We start from the raw sequence: 20346 nt of genomic DNA on the forward strand, positions 1-20346 counted from the left end.
TTTCACTGTGTGTTTCGATGTACACCTGACTAATAAAAACATCTTATCTTGTCTTTAATTTACGTTTTTCTTGTGAATGCTGCTTATATGATGCTATGTGCCTGTGATGCTGCTGCAAGTAAGTTTTTCATTGCACCTGTGCACACATGGACTTGTGCAGATGACAATAAACTCGACTTTGACTCTGACTTTGACCCACATCCAACAAGAAATGAGTATGTGAACCAGCTGGCCATTAATAAAATTTGGTCCAAATGTCAGTATCTCCGGTTAGAAATTCCAGCAATGTGTCCATTACCAGTGCACATGTGTCACTGCTGGGAGCAGACAATGGGGATTCACAATTACTGTTTTCACTTTCTGCATTACTCCATGTTGGACAACTTCTAAAGCATTCATTGCCATTGCTGATTCACAGATGTGGTAACCCTACCAGGGTTTGAGTAAGGACATTACCACAGGGAAGGGATAGGCCCAGTGGATGTATTTGGCCTTTGTGACCAATTGGCAGAGTTTTCTGTTTTTTGCATCAAGTGCTATTCTCACCCAACAATGTGCCACAAAATTAGTCTCTGCATTTTAATGGCCCCTTTTTATCTTACTCTAAACCAGATAAGGTCACTAAAGGAGAATGTCAATTAACACAAGAGTTCAAAAGAGATCTGGGATTTACAAATAGGAAATGCTGACAACTTTAGTCATCTGTGGTTTAGTCACTGGTATTCTCATCCCTGAGACAGGAGATTGTGGGTTCAACATCCACTCCAGTAACTTTAGCACAAAAATCTAGGCCAGCCTTCCAGTGTAGTACTGAGGGGTGTGCTGCACTGTTGTAGCTGTCAGCTTTCATGTAGGACTTTAGACTGAAGTCCCACCTGCCCTCTCAGTTAGTGTGAAAAATTCCTTGGCACTATTCTACAGAAGAGGTGAGCTTAACTGAAACTCCTTAATCGATAAGAAGCTTAATCAATAACTGAAACTCAAGTCACACCTAAAGTTATATTGTCTAGATATTAAAGCTTGCTTCTTTCTGTGGGAGCTTGCTGTGCACAAACTGACCACCACAGTACAATATGACTCCACTTCAAAAGTACTTCATTGTCTTTAAGGCACCTTGGGAGGTTTTGAAATGAATGTGACAGGGGCTAGGTAAATGTAGATCTTTCTTTCCTCTTGATCAGGACTGGCTGAAGAATGAAATGAATATATCTGTGGGGGTGGTGACTGGTTCTGTAATCTGAGTTCTTCAGAAATGGGATTAAGACTTTCTAAATGCATTGGGTTGATCTTTTGTTTGTGCACTGTTGTGAAACAGGTATCAGACAGTCAGTATCTCACTTTACTTCACGACCCAATTTGATTTCCTTTACATTAAAACAAGTAAACTAAAGCTGGTTACTGATTTGCCCCATGTTACACCAGTGGGCAAAACTAAAACCTTTTTGTTTGCAATCTGGACATTGCTGATCTTAATTATTTTTATTGGCTGAAGTGTTGACCATTACAGGTGAGTTCTCCCAAATCTCTCACTTGCAATTTACACATATAAATTTAATACGTTGCCCAGCCACTTGAACCCGCTCCTCCATTTCACAAGAACATAAAGACATAGAACAGTGCAGCACAGGAACAGGCCCTTCAGCCCACGGTGTCTGTGCCAAACACGGTGCTAAATTAAACTAAATCTCTTCTGCCTGTACATGATCCATATCCCTCCACTCCCTGTATATTCATATGTCTGTCCAAAATCCTCCTAAACGCCACTATCGTATCTGCTTCCACCACCACCCCTGGGAGCCTGTTCCAGGCACCTCCCACTGTTTAAAAACTTGCCCCACATATCTCCTTTAAACCTTCCCCCCTCTCACCTTAAATGCACATCCTCTAAGGGCCTGTTCCTGTGCTGTACTGTTCCATGTTTTTATGTTCTTGTGAAATGGAGGAGCGGGTTCAAGTGGCTGGGCAACATATTAAATTTGTATGTGTAAATTGCAAGTGAGAGATTTGGGAGAACTCACCTGTAATGGTCAACACTTCAGCCAATAAAAATAATTAAGATTAATGATGTCCAGATTGCAAACAAAAAGGTTTTAATTTTGCCCATTGGTGTAACATGAAGCAAATCAGTAACCAGCTTTAGTTTTATATGTTTTATTTTAAAGGAAATCAAATTGGGTATTGAAGTAAAGTGAGATAGGCATGGTAGTGTAGCGGTTAGCGTAACGCTTTACAGCTCCAGCGACCCGGGTTCAATTCCCGCTGCTGTCTGTAAGGAGTTTGTACGTTCTCCTCATGTCTGTGTGTGTTTCCTCCAGGTGCTCCGGCTTCCTCCCACATTCCAAAGACATACGGGTTAAGAAGTTGTGGGCATGCTATGTCGGCACCGGAAGCGTGGCGACACTTGCGGGCTGCACCCCCAGAACACTACACAAAAAATGCATTTCACTGTGTGTTTCGATGTACATGTGACTAATAAAGATCTTATCTACTGACTGGCTGATACATGATGAATTTGACATCTCATAAGATGATGACTCATCTTGTTCCTCAAGCCTGCTTTTCCTGTATCCCTGGCACCACAACTCACTAAGTGCCTAAAATGTGTCAATCCAGGCCGGGTGGTCCCTGAGAACTTTACAATGTGTTCACTGCTCATGTTCACCAACTTTTATTGATACACCACAGAAAGCATCTTATCTGGATGCACCGTGGCTTGGTACGGCAACTGCTCTGCCCGTGACCGCAAGAAACTGCAGAGAGTCATGGACACAGCTCAGTCCATTACGAAAACCAACCTCCCTCCAGGGACTTCGTCTACACTTCTCGCTGCCTCGGTAAAGCAGCCAACATAATCAAAGACCCCACCCACCCTGGATATTCTCTCTTCTCACCCCTCCCATCAGGCAGAAGATACAAAAGCCTGAAAGCATGTACCATCAGGCTCTGTTACAAGACTATTGAACAGACCTCTTGTATAAGATGAACTCTTGACCTCGTCAAATCTACCTCGTCAAGACCTTGCACCTTATTGTCTGCCTGCACTGCACTTTCTCTATAACTATAACACTTTATTCTGCATTCCGTTATTGCTTCCCCTTGTACTACCTTGATGTACTGATGTGGTGAAATGATCTGTATGGATGGTATGCAAAACAAAGTTTTCCACTGTACCTCGGTACATGTAACAATAATAAACCAATTCCCAATTACACTGAGATCTTCCAGGCCCAGAAGACCGACTTCCACTTGCTTGTATGTCATCCCTGATATTGGCCTTGCACACACCAGTTGATGACCACAGTCTATTCAGCCTGAGTTGTGTATGCAGGCACAGACACAAATTTACAGCCTAGTCATCAGGTAATTTATGGAGACTGCTGCTCCTGCTCTGCCTGTAGTGAACCACTGAGCATTCACAGTCCTCAGAGTAAAGAATTCCAGAGCTTCACCACCCTCACTTTAGTTCTAAATGGCCAATCTCTTAACTGAGACTCTAACACTGTTCCAGGTTCTCCAACCTGGAGAAACAGGATCCCAGTAACACAGCTGCCAACCCTCTTATCTATGTGGTACTTTTCAAAGCAGTCACCTTTCATCTTTCAAAACTCCAGGAGACATTGGTCCATTTCATTCAACACATGCCTTCAAACATTCAAGGAATGTAGCCATCACTGGAAAGGCCAGCATTTTTGCCCATCCCTGACTGCCCTTAAGAACATGGGAGTGAGCCACCTTCTTGAACAGGTGCAGTCCCTCAAGCAAAGCTACTCCCATAGTGTTTGCTCCAGGACTTAGACCCAGCAGCGATATATTTCCAAGTTGGGACAATGTGTGACATGGAAGGGAATTTGTAGATGGCACTGTTCAATATTATCAGAAAGTTCACGTACACCTTTACCAACATTTTAAGTTTAGTTGGGATTTCTTTTTCCTGTTTCCTGAATTACTTGGTGAGAAGTAAAATGCCTTTGTCATTGAATGGTCATCAATGCGAGCTTTTCAACCAAATGTGTGCCCAAGGATGTGGCAGGAAGAAAGAAAGCCATCCAAGCATCTTGATAGATAAAAGGGGGATGTGGTAACGTCACCCAGTCACTGCTGCCCTGGGTGTTATGTGGGTGAAGAGACCTCTGTGCACAGCCATAGAGTCGTACAGCACAGGAACAGGCTCTTCGGCCCACCAGGTCCATGCCGACCTTTTTGCCCATCTACACAAACCCATTTGTCCGCATTAGGACCGCATCCTTCTCTGCCTTGCCTATTCAAGTGCCTGTCTAAATATCTCTTAAACCTAGTGACTATCTAATTCCATCACCCCCTCCCTGCAGTGTGTTCCAGATATCAACCACTCTCTGTGTAAAAAAACTTGCTCCTAAAATACCCTTTAAATCTCCTACCTCTTAAAAGTATTCACCCTCTTGTTTTCGGTACCCCTACCACAGAAAAAAGATATTAACTATCTACCCTATCCATGCCTTTCATAATCTTATATACTCCTATCAGGTCATCTCTCAGCTTCCTTCACTCCGGGGAAAACAAGTCCATCCCATCCAGTCTCTCCCCATAACTAAAGTCCTTAATCCAGGCAACATCCTTCGTATGGTGTGGCACAAGGGGTAAAATTTCCCACTGTGGCTACAGGCTCCGGATAGAGGTTAGAGTGTGTGCTGCATAACGAAGGAGATTGTAATGTTTAATCTCACCCGCAGAAGCTCTGGACTTGTTTCGTGAATACAGAGGGAGCCAGACAAGGAGAACATGAGATTGGCAAAGGGAGGGAGGAGGAGTGTACAGAACGTGAGAGGGGGAGAAATAGACAGAGGAAAAGAGAGAGAGTTGCTGATAATTTCTGCCCGATAATTTACTGTCAAATTATCAGAGAAATGACACGTTCAACATCTCTGCGCAGATCCCCTGCAATCCTCTGATATTCCATTTCTGTGGCATAGGCTGAGGTAAACTCCTCCTGAAAAAACAGTCATATTCCTGACAGGATTTGTTTTGGAGATAATATGGCCGAGATCGATCACAGGAAGTGTGAGATTTGTTTACTCTGAGATTGTCTCTGTTGTGCTTCCTCTCTGCTTCCTGTACTTGGGTAGGAAGTGACAGGGTGGATGGATGTTGGGGGGAGGAAGAAGTAACCCCGTTGATCCCGAAGCCTTGAAATTGTGACTGAGTATCACTGCAGCCGGTAAGTATCAGACAGAGTCATGCAGCACAGTAGGTACTGCTGCCTCACATCTCAGGTTCGATCCTGACCTCGGCTGCTGTCCATGTGGAGACTGCACGTTCTTCTTGTGACCACGTGGGTTTCTTCCAGGTGTTCTGCTTCCCTCACACATCCCAAAGGTGTGCTGATAGATTAATTGCCCATGTAAATTCATAAACTCCCCCCCTCCCCCACCACCATGTAGGTGGTGGGAGAAGAACTGGGCGGAGGTGTGGGGTGTGAGGTGGGGAGATGGAGAGAATGTGAGAGAAAAACTTTGACAAAAAACAGGGGGAATAAGCTGGAAAAGGTGCAGAGGAGATTTACGTTGCCGGGACTGAGTTATAGAGAGAGGCTGGGACTATATTCATCGGAATGTAGGAGAATGAGGGGTGATCTTATAGAGGTGTATAAAATCATGAGGGACATAGGGTGAATGTACACACTCTTCTTCCTAATGTTGGGGAATCAAGAGCTAGAGGACATAGGTTTAGGGTGAGATGGGAGCGATTTATTAGGAACCGGAAGGGCAAAATTTTCACCTAGAGGGTAGTCCATAAATGGAATGAGCTGCCAGGGGAAGTGGTTGAGGCAGGTACAATAACAACATTTCAAAGACACTTGTTCAGGTACATGGATAGGAGAGGTTGAGAAGGCTATGGGCCAAATACGGGCATATGGGACTAGCCTCGATGGGCATCTTGGTCGGCATGGACCGGTTGGGCTTCCATCCTGTATGACTTGATGACTCTATGAATGTGACTGATGGGAATGCTCTGAGTGCTGGCAGAGACTTGATGGGTTGAATAGCCTCCTCCTATGTCATAAGGAAGTATGAGAAGCTCTAGGAACAAGTTATTGAAACAGGACTCCTGTTACCAATAGCCACCCTTCTTTCAACCATTCTTGCACCATTTATTGCTCTCCCAAACTGTCCTTGACGAGGTGGTGCAGAGCTTTCTGCTGAAATGTCTGTAGCTGCTGCAGTGAAGGGGCTTCCCCAGTGCTGATCGGGAGGGACTTTAGCACAGCGACAACGACGGAACAGCGGTAATCAAGGACCCCTCCCATCCCATCATTCTCTCTTCTCCCCCCTCCCATCAGGCAGGAGATACAAAAGCTTGAGAGCACGTGCCACCAGGCTCTTGAATGGTCCTCACATATGCTAAAGATGAACTCTTGATCTCCCAATCTACCTCTCATGTCCCTTGCACTTTGTCTGCCCGCACTGCACTTTCTCTGTAGCTGCAACACTATATTCTGCATTCTGTTTTCTTTTACTGTTTCAATGTACTTACATATGACATGATCTGACCGGGTGGCACACAAAGTTTTTCACTGTATCTCGGTACACATGACAATAATAAACCACTATCAATATCCCTGTACATCCCCATCTCCCACGGTCAGGGGTTAATTTGCACTCCAGCAGCAAAGGTTGAAAGTCAAGGCAGTGCAGCTCAGCAATGCATTTACCCACAGAGCAACCTACTGTCCCTGGAGAGGTGACACCAGCAGGAGGAAATAGCTACCTGTCTCATGAGCTCCTGCTGCAGATGTTTGATTCTCTCTTTCTCCATCTGGATCTGCTGGAGACGCATCTTCTGCTGGTGTTTCTGTTGCACTGTCATGGCGCTGGAGAGGCTCATCATGGCCATCCGAGGATTCTGGGAGGGCATACCAGAAGGAGTCACACTGGTGTTTGGAGTCATCTGCTGTTGGTTCATCACTAGGGAGAAAGGAAAGTTGTTAATTCCTGCAGTCGTAATCAGCCGCTGAATAAGTATTGTCTGCAATTCCCAAATGTTCATAGCCCTGGACCATGCAACAAGGAATGAAGGAATATGGTCCCATTGTCCTACTGGGCCCCACACCCTGCTCTGAGCAAACTTCAAGAATGAATCTATTGACTGAGCTGAGAATCCCCCCCAGTGAAAGTAGCAGTTGAATTTGTGTGGTCTCTTTTCTTGTATCTCAGACACACTTCATGGAAACACACTCAATGTACACAGTACATAACTGGCCACTCGGCCCATCAGGTAGGTCCAGATGGTGCTTGTGCACACTTTCCCCCCACCTGCCCTCTGGGCTGCCTAATTCCCTTCTCCGCACATGTGGAACAGGTTCCCTCCCATATTCCAAAAGACGTGCGGGTTAGCAAGTTGTGGGCATGCTATGTTGGCGCCGGAAGCATGGCGACAATTGCGGGCTGCCCCCAGAACACTCTATGCAAAAGATGCATTTCACTGTGTGTTTCGATGTACAGGTGACTAATAAAGATATCTTATCTTATCTGTCCGTGTAACTCCACATCCTCTGGGTAAAGGAGTTTCCTCTGAATTCCCCGTCAGCTTATTTGCGGAGACTTTCTGTGTATGCAGGTTCATTTGGTCTAGTTATAGAATCATAGAGAAACACAGCACGGAAACAGGCCCTTTGGCCCATCAAGTTCATGCTAACCATCAACCCACTTATACTCACTGCACATTAATCCCATTCTTTCTACATTCTATCAACCTCTGGAGAACTTCTTCAGATGTACTTTACTGAATGTCTTTGTAATTTTAAAGACCCCTACTAGTCCATTCTCAATGTTCTTTTTCCCAGGGAAAGGAGCCTGGCAGGTTCAATCCATCCTGAGATGCAGATGCACATGGCCCACAGTTTACCATCTCCTGAAGAGACTGCATGTTTAACAATTTAACTTGAGGCTGTATCCTGGGTATGCGGAGGAGTAGCAATCAACCTGAACACTTTTGGAGGAGCTCTTTAAATTAGAACACAAAAACTCGGCCATCCAACCCTTCAGGCTTGCTCCACCATTCAACATCATGAACCACAGATAATTTTCCAATGTATTGGAGAGAGATGTCAAGATAGGGCAGCACAGTGGCACAGTTAGTACAGCTGTAGGCTCACAGCTTGAGCGACCAGGGTCCAGTCCTGATCTCGATGTTGTCTGTGTGGAGTCTGCATGTTCTCCACGTGAGCACATGGGTTTCCAATTGGCCATTGAAAATTGCCCCCAGTGTGGTAGAATTTTGTTGGGAATTGACAGGGAGGGTGGGGAGGGTGGAGAATAAAATGGGTTGGGGTAGGTTTAATGTAAAAGTGGGAGCTTGATGCTCGCACAGACACAGTGGGACAAAGGGCCTGATTCTATAACTCCATGAGAGAAACAATTTCAATATAAACAAGGACAGTAATGATTGGCTGAGAGTCACTTGGTTTGTACTTATGATTTTCCATAGCCTTTACAATAGGTCTTTCTCTGTCAGGGAGTCCCTTGTAGCTTGTGCTGCCAAAGGCCACATGCTCCACTCAACTCGAAGGTAAGATGCCCCTGATAGCTGCCTTCTTCCCCACGATATCTTGCTCTTGCTGAAAATGCTTTTTTTCCAATGTATTCTAGTGCACTTTGTGGACTTTGGAAGGAGTTTGAGCAGTCAATTCCGAAAATGTTTTTTTCCTAAATGCAAGAAAGAACACCTCAAATCTCTTGACTGGCACTGCACCTGTGCATTGCTACTTTAACACTAGAGGGCCTCTGGCTGATAGTGTGCGCCCTGTCGAAAAGACAATCTCATAATCTTATGGTGTGAATGCCATACCAGAAGGAATAGACTTGCTGTCTCCTGGACTGTAGAGAAACTGATGGTTATTCTCCAGGTCACTACTGCAAGCAATATGGAAAATTCAATGCATAATTCATTTTCATTGTAAGCTTGTTCTATTGTTCAGTTGGAGATAGGAAGCAAAATCGCTGGTCTGGGATGGATAGGGTGGTTGATTGTGTGAGCTTCTGACTCAACATCCAAGGCTGCAATCTCAGAGGGTGACCACCCAGAGCTGGCAACGTTAAGCTGATAGATGGTAAATAATTTTCGTGCTACACAATGACCACTTCCAACAGGAGGAAATAAAAACAGAAAATGCAAGGGATTCTCGTATCCCCTAGAAGGGTATAAGCTATAAGCAAAGGTTGGTCAAATTTGGGTTGTTTTCTCTGGAGCATCAGAGGCTGAGGGGAGACCTGATGGAAGTTTATAAAATTCTGAGGGGCACAGACAGGGTAGACAGCCAGAATCTTTTTCCCAGGGCAGAAATGTCATAGCTTAAAGAGGGCATAGCTTTAAGGTGAGAGGGGGGAAGTTTAAAGGGGATGTGTGGGGCAAGTTTTTTTTACACAGAGAGTAATGGGTGCCTGTAACGTGCTACCAGGGGTGGTAGTGGAAGCAGATACGACAGTGGCGTTCCAGAGGCTTTTAGATAGGCACATGAATATTCAGGGATATGATCATGTGTGGGAAGAAGGGATTAGTTTAATTTGGCATAATTCTCAGCACATTGTGGCTTGAAGGACCTGTTCCAGTGCCATACTGTTCTATGTTTTATGTACTCAGCAGATCAGAGCGAGGAACAGAGTTAAAGTTTCAGACCTGAAACATTAACAGTTTTTCTCTCTCGACAGATGTTGCCTGACCTGCTGAGTATCCCTGACATTTTCTGTTTTTATCTCAGACTTCCAGCGTCTGCAGTGTTTTGCTTTCCGGGGATTCAACTTAGAAGTTGGATTCCCTACAGCTCACTTAAATCCCGAAAACCCTTTTCACAATCACAAAACACCAGACAGGAGTGTGACACAATCTCCACTTGTTTGGATGGGTGCAGCTCTAAAACCATTCAAGAAGCTTGACAACACCAAGGGAACAGAGCACTGATCTAAGAGCTCCCTACCCTACAGCACTGTGAGCAGGACCTTCCCTAGAATGACTGCAGGAGTTCAAGGAAGCAGTTTACCAACAGCTTGCTGGATGCAATTAGGGATGGGCACTAAATGTTGTTTACTGGCAATTCCCACACCCTGTAAATGAATAAAAGGAAATGTTGCACAGAGTACAAGATAAAAACAGATGTTACATCATCAACTCAAGTGATTATCCAGTAGAACTAACAACTCTCACCTCGCTGTGCTGTTTTGACTTCTCTTGCCAATCTCTATAATCCACCCTTCATGTGCCCCAATCTGTCCTCCTCAAAGGCAGGAATCAGGCTATCAGCCTTCCAGGATTATCCAGGAATCGTCGGGAATTACTCCTGACCGCAGGTGGAAAAGACAGGAGCAGCAGGTCAGGTCAATGACCCCCTCTGGTGATGTGAATAAGGTTGGCGTGTGCGCACCTCTAACGTATGGTGAATGAGGTGAACTGAAAGGAGGAGGGGATTTGGGTGGGTGGGGTGAGGTAAGAGGGGAGTGTGAGGAGGTGCTTGTGTCTGTCTGTGGGTGGGTGTGTGTATGTATCCAGGTGTGTGGGCATGTGCACGTGTGTGCGATCACTATGTGCTTAGAATGTATGTAGGTGCCTGTGCATGTAAGTGATATCTGCACACATGTGTGTTAAATCACGCAGTGCAGCCTGGTCTCCAATTATCTTTGGCCTCCTTGCTCTCTCTTGGATCAAGATCTTGCTTGTCAAGACCATGTGACGGCTGATGTGCACTGGTGATATGACTTTAAAAGAATTTACACACGAGCATCCCTAACTGCTCAAAACTGGGTTGGAGGCAAGTCATTCTCAATCTGAGGGACCTCCTAAGAAGAAGCTATGATGAACATCTCAATGACCTTGTGATCATTGCAATCCCCAATGTGCAGTTAGTTCTTGGGTCCGTGTGTTGCACGATCTTAAATGATAAGAACAGAACTATGTGTATTTTTCAAGCAGATTTTTACCACAGACAGACACCACGTCAGCTCTACAGATAGAATAATGTGGATATTAGAAATGTCAAGCAAAGCTACACTGAGGTGGCCATTGTATTACAGAAAGCAACAACCCACACCCATGCTGTGAAATTGCACTGGAATTGCCCTCAAAAGATAAGAGCCAAAAATAAGTGAGAGCAAAAAGATCAAACAAGAATGAACAACAGGCTTCATTACACTTGCAACTTCTCATCACAACTACCTCTTCCTCCATTTGAAATATCCAGTCAAGTTACAGATCATGGGCACTTTGCACAAATAAATGTTTGTGCATACCTTCCAAGAGATATTGCTGCAACCTGTATTCTTCTCAGAACTCCGCTTACCTACAATTTTGTTTTAAATGATTCACCAGTATCTCAAGCAGAGTGCTGCATGGTTCTAAATGAGAAGATCAAAGGAGTCAGCAGGGTGGACACACAGAGAGACCAGTAGGGAATCAGAGTCAGATTTGTTATCATTGACTTAGATGACATGAAATTTGCTGTTCTGCGGCAGCAGTACAGTGCAAAGACATAAAATTACTATAAATTACAAAAATAAATAAATAATGTGATAAGAAGAATAATGAGGTAGTGTTCATGTTCAGGGGCGTGTAGAACAGGAGGCAAGCACTTCTTCACACACATTGCACGGAAAATCTGCAGCTCTCTCAATAAAGAAATTGCTGAGGCTGGTTGGGTCAACTGAAAATTTGAAAACTAATTAAAGTCATGGAGTCATAGAGTTATACAGTACAGTTCAGTCCAACTGGTCCATGCCGACCAAGATGCCCCATCCAAGCTAGTCCCATTTGCCAGCCTTTGGCCCATAACCTTCCAAACCTTTCCAATCCATGTACCTGCCCAACTGTCTTTTAAAAGTTGTTATTGTAACTGCCTCAACCACTTCCTCTGGCAGCTCATTTCACATAGATACCCTCCTTTGTGTAAAGAAGTTGCCCCTCATGCTCCTATTAAATCTTTCCTCTCTCACCTTAAACCTATGCCCTCTAGTTTTTGATTCCCCAACCTTGGGAAAAAGACTGAGTTAATTCACCCTATCTATGTCCCTCATGATTTTATACACCTCTATAAGATCACCTCTCAGTCTCCTATACTCCAAGGAGTAAAGTCCTAGCCTGCCCAACATCTCCCTGTAACTCAGTCCCTCAAGTCCTGGCAGCATCCTTGCAGATCTTTTCTGCACTCTTCCAGTTTAATAATAGCTTTCCCATAGTAGAGCAACCAAAACTGAACACAGTACTCCAAGTGTGGCCTCACCAGAGTCCTGTACAACTGCACCATCACCTCCTAACCTTTACACTCAGTGCCCTGACTTATGAAGGCTAGTGTGCCAAAAGCCTTCTTCACCACCCTTCTACCTGTGACTCCACTTTCAGTGAACCATGTACTTGTACTCCAAATTCACAGAATTTTTTTTTGTTTGGCAAGGGTGTTGGGATATCTGGATTCAAGGCAGGAGATGGGAGTAATGAGACAGATTAGACATGATCTGGGGCAAGACTGTGGTGTAGATGGTACTGCCACTACCTCACAGCTACAGCGACCCTGCTTCAATCCTGATCTCTGGTGCTGTCTGTGTGGAGTTTGCATGTTCTCCCTGTGACCACATGGGATTCCCCCAAGTGCTCTGGTTTCCTCCCACATCCAAAGACATGCAGGTTAGGAGGTTCATTGGCCACTGCAGTTGGCCATATGTTGTCAGTGAGTGATGGGATGTATTTGGCTCAGAGGGTTGAGGCCATGAGGCCATCCTCAGAGACTTGAACATGAAATAATATGGAATGACATTTCCAATACAGCACACTCATTCAGCTAAAGTGGCAAAGTAAGGCACCAAGGTTTTAGCTTTCAGTTACAGCAAACAGTTAGGAAAGTAAGTTGAATCACAAAGACACAAGAGACTGCATAATGCTGGAATCTGGAGCAAAATACAAACTGCTGGAGGAGCTCAGCAGTGTCTGTAAAGCAAAACGGATAGTTGACGTTTTGGGTTAAGACCCTTCATCTGGATAGATGAAGTTGATGATGGACAGTCCAAATAAGATAAGATTTATTTATTAGCCACATGTACAACAAAGCACAGTGAAATGCTTCTTTTTGCATTACTGAGAATGTTTTGGGGGCAGCCCGCAAGTGTCGCCACTCTTCCGGCGCCAACATGGCATGCCCACAGCTTCCTAACCCGTATGTCTTTGGAATGTGGGAGGAAACCGGAGCACCCGGAGGAAACCCACGCAGACACAGGGAGAACGTACAAACTCCTTACAGACAGCGGCAGGAATTGAACCCGGGTCGCTGGTGCTGTAATAGCGTTACGCTAACCGCTACAGTCTTGCCCCAAAACGTTGACTGTCCATTTCCCTCTACAGATGCTGCCTGACCCGCTGAGTTCCTCCAGCAGTTTGTTTTTTGAAAGCAAGTGGAACATTGGCCTTTGTTGCAAAGGATATGGAGTATAAAACTAGGGATGTCTTGCTACAACTATACATGGAAATTGTGAGATCACACCTGGAGTACTGCGTAGTTTTAGAAATAGAATTGGAATTAGTTTATTATCATCAAGCACCGAGATACAGTGAAAAGCTTTTGTTTGTGTGCCATCCCAAGAGTTCACTCCATACATAATTACATCGAGGTAGTAAAAACGAAAACAGAATTCAGAATATAGTGTTACAGTTACAGAGAAAGTGCAGTGCAAGTAGACAAATAAAGTGCAAAGACCACGATGAGGTAGATTGGGAGATCAAGAATTTATCTTTTAGCATATGAGAGGTCTGTTCAAGCATCTGATAACAGCGGGATAGAAGTTGTCCTTGAGCCTGGTGGTATGTGCTCTCAAGCTTTTGTATAAAGAGGTTTGTACTTGCATTGGAGATTGTTCAGAGAAGGTTCACGGGATTGATTTGTGGATGAAGGAGTTCGAAAATGAGGAAAGGTCAGGCCTGTACTAATTGGAGTTTAGAAAAATCAGAAGAGGTCTTATCAAAATGTAGAAGATTCAGATGGGGCTTAACAGGGTAGGTGGGGGAACCTAGAAACAGGGGGCATGGTTTCAGAATAAGGGATTGCCCTTTTAAGACAGGGTTGAGGAGGAACTTCTCATAAGACTATTGATTCTTTGGAAGGCTCTATCAAGAAGAGCTGTGGAAGCTGAGTCATCAAACATTCAAGGCCAAAACAAACAAATTTGCAGTCCACAAGGAGTCAAGGGTTATGGGAAACAAGCAGGAAAGAGATAGGGAGGCCATCATTTTCAGTGAGGTGCGTGGGGAGAAACCGCATGGTCAGGGAGTGACAGGTCAAGGGGGTCAGTGGGGGTGGCTGGAGATTGGGAAGCAATAGGGTGGGAGGTGGCTATGGGACAGTCCTGGAAGATGAGGGTAAGTCAGTTATTTGTTTGTCAGCCCAGCCCTGAACTGGGAAGACCTTGTTGTCCTGGGAGTGCCCATTGGCAAGCATTCCAAGCACAACATAGTCCAAAATCCCCTCCAGAACTCCAAAAGGAGTATTGAGCACATCGTGACATCACTGCCTGCTCCTCCGTGCATTCGTTCCATCAGGATGTGAAGTTCACTCACCCAGGAATTTCCAGAGTGATGTAAATCGACCATTTTTTTACTCCCAGGAACACCGGGGGAGTTAATAGCAATGTGAGAGAGACTGGGTTGCAGGGAGTTGAGAAGGGAAATGAGATTGATGGGACTGATCTGAGAGCTGATGTAGACCCAATGGGCTGAACGGCCTTTACCATGTCATAGTAAGTTATCGCTGTTTGCTCCAGAAAAAGAAACGATGTACAACTGCACAGTGCTGAAAAATAGCAATATGCATTTGCATTTTCTCAGCATCAATTCTTAAGATCCATCCATCTATAAATGACTGCATGAATCCTAGAGAAATCTTTTGGATACAGTACAGAAGACAATAAAGCTCTAATGAGGAGCCCTGATCAACTGGTGCAGCTATAGTGAGAGTGGGCTTGTCCATGATCGCACAAGATGACATTTCTGGGGTTTCTCTCCTGCCAGGTAGCTCTCTGCTCCACAAGCTGCGATGCGGAGGTAATATCTGCAGGGGTCAGGTGTTATACGCTGGATGTCTGATCGAAAACACATGCTTGGCACCATTCTGCCAATGCCTTTCTGACTTAGTCATGCATTTAGGAGTTGGTGGTCCAACTCAGCCAGCAGACAACTTCATATTTTAGGGAGGGAAAACTGTTCTAAACTGCTCACACGATCTGAGAGTTTAACAGTATTAATGCTCTGTGGTGTTTAAAAGAAGCCAGTTGATCTCTAAACAAAGCCGAACGTGAAGCAGGCCCACACCCTCTGAGAGGACTCGCCTGCAAACCCTTGTGTGTACACTCTCGTTCTCCCACTGCTATGCAAGTCAAAAATCTAGTGACTGTAGGCTAAATATTTGGTCTGTCTCTATAACAAATATTTAATTCGGAGTTAAATTACTCTCAGATTGTAATCAATATTTAATTTTTAGAAATTTGGTTTCACAGATCTTGTTCAGTTATAAAATCGGAATAAATCGTGCCAGCGTCAGATCTTTGCCGAAGCAATCCAAACCTAATCCCAACATTAAACCCCCTGCCTACTGTGACTCTCAATGCTGCCCCATGTCCTCTCCTTCAAATACTTGCAGAATATTCCCTTAAAAGATGCAAAAGCCTCCAGTTTAACATTACGCAGTGGCTTCGTGTATGATGCTCTAACAAAACTCTGTGTACAGGCATTTTTCTGAAACCCTTTTGTCATTTCACATTCACATCCCGATTCCTTGTCACTGTCTCCTCAGTCAAGGGAAAAATAAGAGTCATGATGTCATACAGCACAGATACAGGCCTTTTGGCCCCTTGAGTCTATACTAACCACCAACCACCCATTTACACCAATCCTACATTAATCCTATTTTTCATTCTCCTCATATTCCTACCAATTCCCCCAGATTCTACCACCCACCTACTTACAAGGGTCAATTTGCAGTGGTCAATTAACCTACCAACCTATATGCCTTTAGGAAGTGGGAGCAAACTAGAGCACCCAAAGGAAACCCACGTGGTCACAGGGAGGACATACAAACTCCACACCTACAGAACCAGAGGCCAGGATTGAACCCGGGTCTCTGGCGCTGTGAGGCAGCGGCTCTACCAGCTGCACCACTGTGCAACCCGAATAAGTTCTTCTTCTGGCAAAACCAATCAAAAGTTTTTAAAGAAGCATTATTAATTCTCCTCTTAGCTTTTCTAGCGCCACTTGAGATACACAATGACGTTCAGGCTTTGGGACTTGACTAGGGGGTTGGGGAGGGGTTGCTGGCAGGGAAGTATGGAGATCCTTTGTAATGGATTGGCAAAGGCTAATGACATCTGAGGATGGCAAATCATTTTACTTCATTCCTCACAAGAGGGGACGTTGTCCCATCTGTAGGGTCTTGGCCAAGTGAAGTGACCAACAGAGAGAAATAACAACTGCCAGCCAGAGTGTTGATGAATGCATTATTCTCCTGTCAATTAAACCAGTGATTAAGCCGGTCTAAGTAACAGTGGTTAATTTTACACATGTCACTTATATGTAACTCTCCTCCACTGTCTGCATTCTCCTGGGGAGATTATCCTGCTTTTACTGGGAGAAGCTGATATTGTTTGCTTCCTCTGCTCTTTAAGTAGGTTGTGTAAATGGATCTTATGTGCTGAACAATAAATTGTCTGCAGCTAAAAGATATCCCCATACATTAGGGACATTTAAGAGACTCTTAGACAGCCACATGAATGATAGAAAAATGGAGGGCTATGTGGGAGGGAAGAGTTAGATAGATCTTAGAGCAGGATAAAATGTCAGCACAACATTGTGGGCAGAAGGGCCTGTACTGCGCTGTAGTGTTCTATGTTCTATATCCACATCCAATTCAGTGTCCCAAGCAGTAATGGCAATAAATATTCTGAATAAACAAATTTCAAATAAGTATTTTTTTGACCACATAGAAGGAGACACTCAGCCCTCTCAGTCTATGCTGGTTCCCAAAGCAAACCCATCAATCTGATTCCCTGTAATCTATTCTTATTTGCCTATCAACTGCCCTCCTAAACCCACCTACACTAGGGATAGTTTGGAGAAGCCAAATTAACCTACCTGTCACACGTCTTTGGGCTTGCCCAGGGGCAATTATGAGGCTACAGGGAGAATGTGCAAACTCAACACAGGGAGTACCAGGGGTCAAGATCGAATCTGGGTCACTGCAGCTTTGAGACATAGGAACTGCCTGCTGCGCCACCTTTTCACCAACTGTGTTGATCATTCACCAAAACCTGTCCATCCTTTCCTCCCATTGTAGGAAATATTACCAATGAGATGAGCACATAAGTTGAGGCTGATGCACTGGAGCAGTACAGTTGCCACTGGTGTCCTGACCAATACTTACCCTTCACCCGACATCATTGAGGCTGATTACTTGTTCACTATCACATTGCTGTTTGTGGGAGCTCATTTCCTCCATTAGAGAACTACTTCAAGGGGACTTCATTGGCTGCAAAGCACTTTGGAACAAACCAGGAGGAGCATGGAAGACTTTTATATAAATACATGCCTTTCTTTCCTATGGGAATTTTGTGACCCTTCTGTCAAAAATGTTTTCATGTTTAAAGTTGGAGAGTCTTTACAATCTTATTGCAACATTTATCACTGCCTTATTTCTGTGTTTTGAGATAATTCTGCCAAGCACTTGCATCTTAGTCACAGAGTCATGGAGAAACACAGCACAGAAACCGACCCTTTGACTGCTGAGTCCTCGCCAACCATCAAGCACCGGTTTTTACCCAAATCCTACCCTAACCCATTTTATTCTCCCCACAGTCCCATCTGCAACACCCTCCCACCAATCACCACTGGGGATAATTTAGTCATGCTGCAAGGTGGTTGGTGAATGAAATATTTCATTTAGGTGTGGCGCAGTGGAACGACTGGCAGAGCCACTGCCCCACAGCACCAGGGACCCAGGTTCAATCCTGGCCTCCGGTCCTATTCGTGTGGAGCTTGCACCTTTTCCCTGTGACCACGTGGGTTTCCTCCGGGTGCTCCAGTTTCTTTACACATCCCAAAGGACAGTAGTTTAATTAACCACTGAAAATTATCCCTAGTGTGTACTTGAGCGATAGAATGGAATGTGAAGAGAATTAGATGGGATTAGTGTAGGACTGATATAAATGGCTGCTTGTTGGTCGGCATAAACTCGAAGATCCTGTTTCCGGGCTGTATGACTCCAGTCCAGATGAAGAGTCTCGAACCGAAATGTCGACTGTCCATTCCCCTCCACAGGTGCTGTCTGACCTGCCGAGTCCCTCCGCCATATTGTGTGTTGCTCCAGATTCCATCATCTGCAGTCTCCTGTGTCTCTGTATGATTTGTTAAGTACCTTGTTTCAATCTTTTATGTTCTTGAATTCTTAAACAGAAACACCTCAAGAATTACCAATGAACTCAGATATATCTGCGCAGAACAATCACTAACAGTGGAAAACTGAATCTGGAACTCCGACACAGTTCCAAGATCCAAACCTTGGGAATTCTCTCCACAAACCTTCCTTTTCCTCTCGTTGAAGCAGCTCCTGAAAACCTACTGCTCTGACCTTTCGCTGCCTTTACCAGGTCATGAACCTGAACCTAAACTTCCTAAATAAGAATCTCTGTCATCTCTGCTCATTCATCTGTGCTGAGCTTCTCCCTTCCTTGCAGGACAGGTTAAACAGGAATCTCTCATTCTTTAAACTTGCCAGAACTATTGGCAAATTGTGCATTTTAACACTCGTTACGCACCATTGACCATACAAGGACGGGAGGGATCATTTATCCATGTGACTGTTCCTATCTACAGAGACAACATAATATACTCAAAGGGTTGGTGTGAATCTAGGAAACTAGTCTACAGTTTTTAAACTGGAGACTTCTGTAACACTGAGGTCATCAAAAGCTATGCTAAAGTGCATCAAGTTCTGTTCACCTCACAGGGTCTCGACTCAAAACATCAACTACCCCTTTGCCTCCACAGATGCTGCCTGACCCGCTGAGTTTCTCCAGCAGTTTATTTATTGCTCCAGATTGCAGCATCTGTGTTTCCATCAAATACTGTGATGTGTGCATGCTAAAGTGCAAGTTCTGTTCATCAATTAGCACCGAATTAAATAACACTGAAAAATATTCACCCATATATACCCTTCCGTGTCCTGAGTCCATGTCTCCATACCTACACCCTCTGAGATCTCTATGCTCCAACTCCGGCTTGTTACCTCCAAATGTAATTGCTCCACCATTGGTGGCTGTTCCCTCAGCTCACAAGGCCCTAACCCTTGGAATTCCTTCCCTCAACCTCGACCACATTAGCGTTGACAGACTCTAATCAAAGCAAAGTGATTGACACAACCCAAACCACCCCAGGCCAATTATTCTAGCCTGCTACTTGTTATCCATTAGGGGTTAAAAATCTCTCCTCTGGTTCTCGATATGGCCCATCAGCCCACTGCCCTCCAATAAAATGGAAGGAGATTCATGGAAGGACTTACTCAGGGGGAGAAGCAAGCTAGAAAAGCAAAACAAAAATGCTCCAAATAATCCACATATTTCACCCGCTCCTCTCTGCAGGAAACCTTTGCATTCAGTGGGACAGTATCACACGTACTACAGTCCCTTCCAAGCTTGTTGGCCCACTCCACAGAGACGTTAGAGATCTCAGGGGCCTTGTAAGAACTGGCAGTGATTTGGGATCAACCTCTGTGACTACTTGGATACCTTACTGAGGGAACACAGGAGCAGGAGCCAGGACAGCTTTCATTGCCAGCAGCGAGAACACAGCATCACTTTCCGCTCCTCTCCCACTGCGGAAAATATAACCACGATACCAAGAGGATACCTGGGCGCCCAACAGATCGCCATTGCCTTGCCCCCTCCCTGCCTCGACTGTAATTTATCTTTAATCACGGAACACTCTGTTCTCTCCCCATCCATGTGTCCATTCACATTGCGATCTGATTGGACGGGGGAGTCATGTGATATCACTGCTTCTCAACATTGTAGACACCTAGTCTGCGGCAAGTTCTAAAGGCTCAACAAGGAAATAGTTTGCGTGTGCTACCTCTACACCAATATACTACATCTTGATGTATTGGTGATGTATTTGAACACTTTGCACCACAATAGACTCTTTCTTTGTTCTAATTGTGACTTTTCTTGTATAAGTTATGTTTCATTTATGGCTTTCTTGTGAACGTTGTGTATCTGATGCTATGAACATGTGGTGCTGCTACAAGCAAGTTTTTCATTGCACCTGTGCATACATGTACTTGTGCATTTGACATTAAAT

General features: G+C 44.6%; 1 protein-coding gene across 2 annotated transcripts in view; it reads right to left on the reverse strand.

Annotated features, from left to right (window-relative positions):
* The window catches only part of wwtr1 (WW domain containing transcription regulator 1), a 146878-nt gene that overhangs the window by 9968 nt on the left and 116564 nt on the right, over positions 1-20346 (reverse strand). For both annotated transcript variants that reach the window (XM_052017489.1, XM_052017488.1), the window contains exon 4: positions 6745-6941. In XM_052017489.1, coding sequence (XP_051873449.1) covers positions 6745-6941 — 197 coding nt within the window. The remainder of the gene's footprint in view (positions 1-6744; positions 6942-20346) is intronic.

The sequence above is a fragment of the Pristis pectinata genome, chromosome 6 (genome assembly GCF_009764475.1).
Source record: "Pristis pectinata isolate sPriPec2 chromosome 6, sPriPec2.1.pri, whole genome shotgun sequence".
Taxonomy (NCBI): domain Eukaryota; kingdom Metazoa; phylum Chordata; class Chondrichthyes; order Rhinopristiformes; family Pristidae; genus Pristis; species Pristis pectinata.